At 32.3% G+C, this 11,582-nt stretch overlaps 1 protein-coding gene across 1 annotated transcript; it reads left to right on the top strand.

The window, feature by feature from the left end:
- The first annotated feature begins 3,866 nt into the window (after nt 1-3,866).
- LOC111612954 lies at nt 3,867-10,022 on the top strand. Its single transcript, XM_023354247.1, has 3 exons — nt 3,867-3,999; nt 6,751-6,838; nt 6,914-10,022. Exon 3 carries the CDS (start codon nt 7,617-7,619, stop codon nt 9,519-9,521), a length of 1,905 nt encoding a protein of 634 aa, XP_023210015.1. The 5' UTR covers nt 3,867-3,999; nt 6,751-6,838; nt 6,914-7,616; the 3' UTR covers nt 9,522-10,022.
- Nucleotides 10,023-11,582: the final 1,560 nt, after the last annotated feature.

The raw sequence follows: 11,582 nt of genomic DNA, 5'->3' as shown, positions 1-11,582 counted from the left end.
CCGTCATTGTTGAGTGGTTTGTCAATTGATTCTACTCTCCATATTTGACCCACTGATGATCCAGTGTTGTAAAACCCCCAAACACTGGTAATTGGTTCTGGGTTTGCACTTCAGAAACAGACTGGTGATGTGGATTTTTCTTGATTTTTCACACGTATAATACCTAATGGCCAGTTTTTCATAGAAAACTCTTCCCTTGACAGGTATGCCCGTGTTTTGCACTGTCCTATTCAAACAATTCGATCCAATCCTTGATATTCTTGATCCCCACTAACAGTTTTCTGAAACATTTCTCCGAATTATAACAAGAGTGATTCGTTCTTTTGTAAACAATACAATAAGAAAGACATTATTTAACTCTTAGACCAGGGTTTCCCAAAAGGGTCGGTATTGACTCCTTAGGGGGTCAATGAAAGTTTGAGGGGATTCGATACAACTTTGTAAACATTAAAAATTTGCACATTTTTGCTCGTAAATAAGTACAAGAGTCGTGTCTGAATAGTTGCTGCCTGGGGACTATTTTACTCGGTCTTAGCATTTACAATTTTTTATAAAACTCGCCTCTACTCTCAAAATTAAGTGTTTGCCATTTCATAATAATTAAAAATATAAGAAGTTTTTTCAATAAATAACAAATGGCTCCACCAAAATTTTAAATGTTACAGGGAAAGTTGACCAACCCATTGCTGGTTTATTTTAAAACAATACAAGACGGATCTGGGACTTGGTAATTAACACTGTCTTCTTTTTGTGCTTAGCCCATCAGTGGCCGAGTGATTAAAACACTGGTAGTTGATTACAGGATTGCATTTCAACAACAGGCTGGTCACATGGGGTTTTCTGAGTTTTTCACACATTAACACCTAATTCGGTCAGTTTCCTATAGAAAGTTACTTGGATGCATTCTTCGGCACATTGTCCAAGTGTTGTGTTGCCGTAATTAACAAAATAAACTTCGTTTAAAGTCCGACTCCATTCTAGATATGACACATGATCTCTTCGCCACCCTTTCACCTTGATTCAATGCCGCTAACACACATCTAAAACAACTCTGGCATCTTTTGTGCTTTATTGCATCAGCCGAGTCTAAGCTTGAAATGACTTTGCACAATAGGTAGCATTTATCCTGGTACCCATTGGCCAAGAAATACGCATTGCATCATAAACAGTTTTGGCAATGGTTGAGTGATTAGTGTGATGATTCTACAGCACCAACAATGATGTTTACCAATGCTGCATTAACCTATGGGCAAAAAGGCAATTGCCTAGAGATTCCCCTAAACGAGTCTTTCATAAACTCATTACTGTACTAAAAATATTGAAATTTAAATTTGGGATATATATCTGCAACTTTAGACTGCCAAGGTGACACAGGGCTTAACCCACCGGCGATTGTGTTAAAAAAGAACCGGGGAGATTTCCCAAAAATTCCTCATAAGAAAATGGTTTGAGTCAACACTGTATATTGGGGTCTCATGAATCTATAAGGCACCACTGACAAATATTTACTACACATCTTCCAGAAAAGGCCTGCGGTTTTATTTACATCCACATGCCTTTTCTCTCCTTTGAGCCTATGTTTATTCAATGTTCCTCATGGCTTTGTTCTGATGTTTCTATGATGTCGTGGTACTGTGAAGGAATTCGGAATAAACCTTATGTATTTTGGCAATTTTCGCCCTCTTTCCAGGAAACTGGAAACTTGGTAGGACGGTAAATTATAATGTTGATATTCTAATGGGTAGAAACGAAGCACCATGTCTTAGATTTGTTAACATTAATATTTAATACTAAGACAATTTATACAGTGAAATTAATTATTCTTTGTAATTCAATTGGAGAATTTCCTAACATTACTAAATCATCAGCATAAGAATCTTTACATCACAATCTTCCAGATCGCATTCCGCTACTTCTAAAGTACACAAGTCCTTAACAAAGGCGTCAATATAAAAACCTAATAGAATTGGGCTTAATGCAAATCCCCGTTTGATCCTTTACGCGTAAAAATAGATTCGTATTGTTTCCATTAAAAGTACAGCAAGTTTCCAATTATTGTGTAGTTGGATTAGACAATTAACAAATCTAAAACTTATGGCAACATTTATGGAGGATTGGTATATAAAATATCACTCTCCAGAGAATCGAATGCCGATTGTATCAATAATTCTACGAAAAAAGCAGAAAGTTTTCCACGTTTTCTCCTCCACCGTTTTTCAATACAAGTGTACAATACAAAAACATTATCCAAGGATTAGAAACCAATCTGAAAAAGTCCAGTCAAATAACATACAGAATATGTTAGAAATACAAGGTAATAAACTAAGGTTCGGATTTTTGGGTGCATTTTTAGAATGGATCGGGTGTTCATTCGTGTGCTTTCTCCCCGTTTTGGGTGCTTTTAAATGCTGTATTATTAAAATTCAAAATTAACAGGAATTATTATATTTACAAACTACATAGTTGTTTATTGCAATTTACACATAAAGATGAGCATTGTAGATTTCCTGGTCACCATTTGGACACAATTTGACGACGTTGAAAGCTTGGGACATTGTTGTTGAGTTCGTATTTTCAAGTTGGTGCAACTTTTTGAACAACATTAGCATCCCTTCAGTGGTGCAACAGCAATGTTCAGCACGTACCGTTAATTCCAGTATAAACACTACAGGATTGTGTGGGATTTTACATATTGTTTGATCATAAACTGGTTTTACGATAACAGGAAGGACTTTTTCGTCTGTGCAAACGCCTTGACATTTAAACTTATTTGCTAAAATCTGCAATTTAGATGCGGACAATTTTGCCATTTTGTAATGTCGCCGACACCGAACAAAAGAAATTGGAACTGTTTCGCTTAAAAATCATGGTGAGGTGACCTGAATACAGAATTTTCTAGATTGTTCTTTTCTTAATAAAGAAAACACGTGTTGCAGATTTTCAGTGAATCTATTTACATTCATAGAAAAACCTGCATCAAAACGGTGCAGGTTTGCTTTTTGCATGCATTTGGGTGCTAAACAATTTGGTAATGAGTGGTCCTAGTGCACTAAAACCGATGTAGTTTGTTTTTTTACACTCTGCCACTTTCAAAAACCGAGTGGGTGCAGCATCGAAAAATCCGGACCTTAGTAATAACGTATTACATCTATTATTCTCTGGACGATCTCTATAATCTTCATTGTGTGTTGGAATAATTTTACTTACACGCCAATCAGTTCGAATGTCTTCCGATTTGCAGATATTATTAAACAAAAAAGCTAAATAATAAAACATCCTTTCCAAAAAATCACTTATGGCAGCTGCTATTTGATTGTGAATGTGTCTCTTTAACCCGATTTTCAATTCGCTTTTCATTTCGTAATTGAAAATCAAACAAAAGAGACATATTCACAAATAAATAATAAAACAGTCCAGGACAATTTTTATAAAAATTCTACAGAAATGCCATCTTTCAAACAGTACCGTCTTTCATTGATGACATAGCTGACTCTGCTTCCAAAGAGGTGAACTCAACACCCAATTATAGTATTATATTATATAAAAGGAAGTGAAAACACTAACTGCACTGTCATCGTTTATATACAGTATTCAATCTGTACTTCTTTCACTTTTAACTTACAATTAGGCTATATTTACAAATATTATAGACTACAGTGTCCAGAAAACGCAATAATGAATAATTAAATGTATTTAAATATACGCAATTAAGCAGTTAAAAGCAATATTGTTAATTTAATCAAGCAGAAATTATTTGGATATACAATCAAACGTACTCGATAAAAATGATACAAACAATACAACAGTCGTGTGATAAGCAGATTAACGGTTTTTTTAATGTTCGAAAACGAAACTATATTATCTGTTATTTTATCTTATGACGTTCTTCATATTCTAAACAGAAACTAACATACAGAAACACCCCCCAAATCTTATTTATTCATCATTTTTCGACGTTTCAAGATCTCCTCTGTCCAAAAATGTAAAAATGTCTAAAGGGTGAGTGACTATTTTTATTGTAAATTCAGGAAAGGTAGCAAAATCATAGGACAGTGAGTCATTTTACACAGAAAACATGTGTAATTAATACACTAGTTTCGGTGTATTGTACAGTATTGTTTACTGTAGTAAAGAATTACGAATTACGTAAAAATATTGTTTCATACGAAAAAAATATAGTTAAATGTAGATTATTTTAAATAACTATTTTTCCTGATTATGACACAATAGTTACACAACTATTGTGTAACTATTGCTCCACTAACAGTCGAAAGAAATACGTCGGATGGCGTAATCAGGTAATTAATTTTTTTTCACATACATTAATTAAGGAAAGAAATAAGACTAAATACGTGTAATTATCTGTTCGAGATTATATTTTCTATCAACTTTACACTCCATTTTTTGTGTAATTTCGTTATGGTTGCAGCAATATTAGAACTTTGCTTATTACCGTTCAGTTCGTTCTATCTTTCCGGTTGGTGAAATTATAAATAAGGCCATTTAATGTGTATAATTGAAACATAATTACCGTTATAACAAATATANGATTATAACACAATAGTTGTGTGGTCAACTAAGAGTTGAAAGGAATACGTCGGATGGCATAATCAGGTAATTAATTTTTTCTTCATTTACTTTAAGATAAGAAACAAGACTAAACACGTGTAATTACCTCTTCGATTTTATATTTTCTATTAACTATACACTCCATTTTTGTGTAATTTCGTTATGGCTGCAGCAATATTAGAAGTTTGCTTTTTACATTTCAGTTCGTTCCATGTTGCTGAAATTATAAATAAGGTCATTTAATATGTATATTTGAAACATAATTACCATTATAACAAATATATTTGTTTATTTTAAGTTAAACATGGCTACCGAAAAGTTAATTTATCTCTCGGTGTAGTCGTTGAATGCTCGATTACTGATAATACTACGATAAATACTGATATTATTAAAGAAGAGTTTTATTAAAAAACTCTTATAAAGCAGAATAGACAAGTGGAAGATGTATGAAATCGGTCACGGTGTAGTCAATATATTTGCTAGAGACAGATTATATATATAGGATATATGTAAGTTTAATAAATTCACAAAACCATGAGACCGATACAATAAGTCCTGCTACTGTGAATGACCGATATCTGGCACATGTCATCATTCTCCGGTGAATGTCAGCATTCACACAGTTGTTTCGTGTATGTACGAAATATTTGCTAAATATCATTATTTTTCACTTACACCGGCAAATGTCGACATTCAGCATGCACCGATGGTGAATGTTGAATAAAAATACAGTAGTCTCGATTATCTGACTCAATTGGGGACTGGGGTTGGTCGGATAATTGAAAAGTGGGATAATCGAAAAGTATAAAAAAATTCATTATTAGTGTAGTACTGTATATTATTATATCCCATGTAATTAGTATATTAGTATATCGCTATTAACCTACTTCGCGTTGAAATTTCATCGATGTTAAGCCTAACAAAAATTTTTTAAAATAATAATCGTCGCTATTGTATCGTTAAAAATTAGAAAATTAAGTCTCGTTTAAGTACTGGCTCCCTTTCATGGTCGAATGAGTGTTGCTAGCTAAAACACGTAAAAATAATATTAAAGTAGCGAAGATATAGCCAAATATTGTAGCGCCACATCACTAGCGGACATTTGAAATTTGCCGACTAGGACGGTCGGTTAACCGAGGTGTCGGATAATCGAGGCTCTGCTGTAGTTTTATTACGTTAAGATAAAAATGCAGCTTTTTAATAGGAGAAAGCTTAAGTAACAGCGCATGTAAATAAACTGTTGAACCTAAAACGAACAGTACATTCTAAATCATTAAAGAGAATAATACAATAATAAACTGACATATAAATTATGTGATTAACGTTATACAATTTTATTTATTGCAACAACTTAAACTGTTATGACACTTTAAATTGCACGAGAGTCCCTTGCTTTTACAACTGCATTTATTCGTGGAACACTTTCTTTTTGCAATGACAGCGTGTATAGCCTTGCCATCTACTTTTCAAATTAGCTGCAGCTGCTTCTCTCGGCGATATTTCTTGAGAAGAAATCTTATCTATGGAAAGTAAATTTTCTTTACAAATTACGAACTGATCATGGGTATAAAGCTGCTTGGGGGTACCATTTTTGTTTTCTAATTTATAAAAGTCGGAGTCTTCTATTCCAACAACAAACGCCAACACATTTTCGGCATCTGTACAGCCACGGTCGACATCAGAAACTTGTATTTGTACGGTATCACCGATTTGAGCAGAAGGAAACGGCGAAGAATTTGGCGACAGAGTGTCGTCTCTTTGTCGATATCGGCTTTTGGGATGTTTCGACCTCCACCAAAGCTAATCTGTGCTTGTCGACATACACCGGCGATTGTTCGAATGTATAATAATATAATCAAATATTCGGTCTTTTACCGACCTATTTTGTATGTGTCGACATTCACCGGAAAATATCGACGTTCTCTAATTTCGATCTTTCACAATAACAAGTCTTACTAATACGATATGTTGTAGTAGACATTTATATAATGAATAGTATAATAGGACACAAAAGCATATGAATAAATGGCATTATTTATAATTATCATTTTATAGAATTTATCGAGTTTCCTTTCTATGGTTTATACTCTTTTCTGGCTTTCTACTAGAGAATGAAAACAAATTCAAATTTTATAAGTTTTATGAGTTGTATTTGTTCATTTATTTCATATTTTTTTGCAGCTGAACGAGTTGCTTAAGTAAATCCTAAACAATATTCAAAAGTTTCTGAAAAATCTAAAAAAAGAGCTTCACACACTCACTGAATGTGGTAAGTTCTCTTATTCTTTAACAATTGTTTGATATCTTCAACAAACAAAGTTACATTAACTGCGATGTACTGTAGTTTCAGTTCAAATAAATTCCATCATGTCAGAACTTTATGGATCGTCTGACAACGAAAATGGTGCACTCGATCAAATACTGGATACAGACGAATTAGGTATGATTTATTCTACAATATAGATAATAAATACAGTATAACCTGTGACCTTTAGTCCGTTGTTAAGTGAAGCTCGGCATGTGTGGAAAAAAGAACCTGTTAAGATCTGACGATATTTCTGGCTCATTATTTAATATAGGATCAATACAACTGCATAAGTAAACCATAATTATTACTATTTCTAATTTAGCAGAAAACTAACTTAATTAAGTATTTATCAATAATTCATACTTCGGTTTAGAGCAGAATCCTTCGTTTCCGGCAGCCATTATGATTTACGAACTGCCGAAGCGATTTACATTAACAAAAATCTTTCTGTTTATAATCTATGTAATGAATCACTTATCTAAATTATTGTTACAGCCAGAATTTTACATGTAACTGCGGAAATATCTTTAATTTATTCATTCTGGACATTTTTTGATATCTTCATATTCGAAATTTACAGGTTTTACTGTATATATGATATTTATTTTGCTACATTTTATAGTAGTATATATAATCATTTAAACAAGTGTTTTTTATCTAACAACCGAGACTTTTTTCACAAACATTTGATAGTAATAAAAAACGACTGAAGAAACTTTACCAAACAGAAAACAGTTATATGAGGTCTTTCTTATGGGAGAATAAGAGTAGAGATTTTCCTCTAAAGGATTATTACATTAACTTAAAACTGCAGGAAACAGATAATTTTGGTAGTCCAATCGGTGAAATTCTTGATATCAAGGATATATTCAGAGAAGTGGATGATGGACATACGAGCATTCTTGTATGTGGGGATCCTGGTTATGGCAAAACTACATTGTGCAAGAAGATTGCCTACGATTGGGCTGTCGATGATCCCTCAAACAATTACTTAAGTCATTTCGACATTGTTGCATTGTTAACACTAACGGAACTTGAAAGTGATAAGAAATTGGAAGATGCTGTTCTAGAAGATATTTTTGAAACTTCAGAACCAGAAATGAAAAAAAAATTACGGAGGGAAAATTCAAATGTCTTAATTATTTTAGATGAATACGATGGTATTAATAGTTTTGATAGAACCAAAAATTTCTTAAGAAAGGGTTCGTTTGGTATTTTTCTAAAGTTGACCATTATTGTGACGAGTCGTCTTCATCCTGCCGAAGGAATAAGAGAATACATGAATTTTCGATTTCATCTTCAAGAATTTTCATCCGAACAGAAGGAAGAATACGCGAAGTTGGTGCTTAAACAAAATATTGATAAAACACAACCACTTCTTAAAATATTAGAAAACGAATTTTATATTTCTTTGTCTAAAAGTCCGTTATTTTTGCACATGCTTTGTTGTTTTCATAATACATTAGGAGATATACGAAGATACAAGACAGATATGTATATTTATATAATGCAATTGATTACAAACAGATCAAAGAGAAAACTCGAGATAAATCCAAGTGTTTTGATAGGAAAGTATTTTGCTTTGGAAGATATTTTAGTTAAATTAGGAAATTTAATTTACGAGAAAAATACCAATAAAAAAGCGCTATTCTATCCCTTCGATAAGAAACAAAAATTTACATCCGACGATTTAAATAAGTATTTCAGTGACCTTAATCAGATTTTTGGTCACGGTTTAGATTTTCTTTCTTACAGCTTTGACAATCACAATAATTTTTACTTCGATTTCGTGCACGAGAGCATCAAAGAATTTCTGGTTGTCCTGTATTTGTATAAGAACCCTGAAGTACCTTTCCTGAATGTCACTAAATTATTTGCTATATCACGTGATATAGAGTTTAGAATTCATCATAATTTTATTACGTTTTATTTTGGTTTATTTAGAAAGGAAAATATTCCAGAAACTTGCTTCAATAATTTAGAAAAAGTTGTTTTTTCGTTGGACGTTTCGATACTGATATACAACGAAATCTTCAATGAAGAAGACAAGAAAAGATTTTCGAACACAATTAAAACGTGCGAAAACTCTTACAATCCACGTATCGACTATTCTGTTTGGGATATTCCCCCAAAGTTTTCACAAATATACTTAATTATTGACATTTACGAGTCTACCGACGTTACGTTACAAAAACTGAAAAGACTTGACAACAGAGTTCGGCATTCCTCTCAAGTGGAAATATTTATATTTATGGGAATAACGGAAGAGTTTCTTCGACCGAAAGATCTAAAAGCATTGAAAAATGATTGGAAAAAGATGGAGAACATACGGAATATATTGAGTAAAAGCAAGTGGAACAAATTTAAAATATTTTTATGTGGAATATATCAGGTTCCTTTAATTATTCGACGTCGAATTACAGAGGGAAGTCGAGTGATTACATTTCCTGCGTATTTTCTTAAAGCTTTCAGTTGTGTCGAAAATGCTGCACAAATATTGGTTGATGATTCAAAAAAATTATCTTACGAGTTGGTTAGGTTAAAATTTACTACAGAAGATGACACCGAAGGTAATTTTTTACTTTTATACAAGGATCTGTTTGAAAGTTTGCAGCCTTATATCAAGTTATTTCCAGATTTATAACTGCATACATTGGAAAATAATGATACTAAATGATCCTTTCAATGCATTTGTCTGCAGTGTAGCAAACGTAATGAGAAATGCAAGTTGCATTATATAAATGACCTTTCAGTCAATAGAATGTTATTAATTAATTGATATTTATTATAAAAGTATTATTGACGTGAAAATTTATTGCGTGAGGATATAAAAGTCAGCAATCTTTCACCAACTTACATTTATATATAGATTAGTGGTGTAGATATCTTGTATGTTCAAAAATATTTGGTATCTTAGTTGCTTGTCAGAAGATAGCAGGTATTCAGTAGAATACTTATTCAACGTAAAGAAATACACTCACAACTTAAGCATGAAAATATCAATTTTGAGTATAATGTTTTCATATAAAGTATTAATTTCGGTGAACTTTAAATAATTTAAATGCAAGAAGGCCTTGGTATATGTTAACTAATCATAAACTGCTGTATCTTATAACAATTGCTTTGTGTTAAATTCTAGAATATTTGTATTTTTTCACTTATTAATAAAGTAATTTTGATTGTGAATAGAATTTTTTAGAGAATGTTGCATCAGTCTAAAACTTTGTACGCAAGAAAACTCTTAGTTTTCTGTAATATTATATACAGACAGGACCGTCGACAGTTAGCAAAGGGTCCGTGCTCTATTTTCCATTTATTTTTAAGAAATGAAATACGTAATATGCCGATGCCAGGTCTTCCGATGGTTACTATGGAAAAAGAATGGGTATGACCAAATCAAAAACAGAATAACCACGATTGGAGATAAAAGAATAATCACTCGCTTCATCATTTAAACATTTCCCATTAACAATAATTATATTTAGATCATCACATAAGTGAGCAGATTCCTACCACAATCACTATGTCTTTCGAATTCCTTTGCTTAGGACAAACAATACTAAATAAAATTACAAAATGCCTTAGAAATTATATTCTCCAAATCGATCTTAGCATTGAAATCACCGGCAATCAACACATTTCTATTATCATCTAATATCAAACCGGTTAAGGTATAAAAAATAAATTGCCAGTGATTTTCCCTACAATAAACAAAACATACCGAAATATTACCGAGCTCAACTGCAAATTTAACAAGTGGTAGAAAGTGATAATGTTTTCACTTTTGTATGGTAATACCTTAACTGCATTAACAACGTTTATATAATTAATCTGTGCTGCTTTTCTTTTTGAATTACAATTGCGCCACATTTACGAAGAGTAGGGACTACAGTTGACAGAATACGGAAAAACTAATAATTAAATACAGTAGAGCGTCGATTTTCCGAAAGTCAATCATCCGAAAGAATTCCAGTCGGCAAATTTAAATTTTCGCCAGTGCTGTGGCGCTTCAATCTTCGACTATGTCTTGGGCTACTCAAATATTTTACGTTTTTGATACTAAATTAACATCTGAAGTATAATTTTTTNGAAACAATAAAGTAAAAATATTAATATGTAAGGTGTAACTATTAATATTTGTCAAGAGTAAATAAATACATGATAATTTGGAAACATACTTTTCCAATGTAGATAATTTATACATAACCACACACTTAAGCACTTTCCAGCATAGTTTTTTTTTTTTACAAATATTAGTCAGCTCACTTGATGACTAAGTCTGCTTTAGGCCAGTCAAGAATTCCAAACTTCACTGTTCCAAATTAAAATATTAACAGGCGTGATGACTTTAGTGTATAAATTAAAAAAAAATGGAATAATCCCAACCTAAATTCAATTTATAGGCAGATTGCCTCATACTTAAATGCTTATATGTGCTATGACCAAATGCCATGATATACAAATTACTGTGCAATGGCAAAGACCGTAATAATATTAAAAGGCTCCAGTGATATATTTCATCCTCATCATGGATGAAAAATTCAACCACTGTTTAACTACATAGGTTCCACTGCCATATCATTACCCAGTAGACTCAGAAGCATAAATATAATATCAACCATAACAAGCCAATAACTGCATTAGCAAGATATGCAACAGAGCACAGGTGGTTGCAAATTTAGATGAAACCAAATTAATAAGACAA

The sequence above is a fragment of the Centruroides sculpturatus genome, unplaced genomic scaffold, assembly GCF_000671375.1.
Source record: "Centruroides sculpturatus isolate CEXI.00-Female unplaced genomic scaffold, Cexi_2.0 scaffold1797, whole genome shotgun sequence".
Taxonomy (NCBI): Eukaryota; Metazoa; Arthropoda; class Arachnida; order Scorpiones; family Buthidae; genus Centruroides; species Centruroides sculpturatus.
This window is presented reverse-complemented; position numbering and strand designations above follow the sequence as displayed.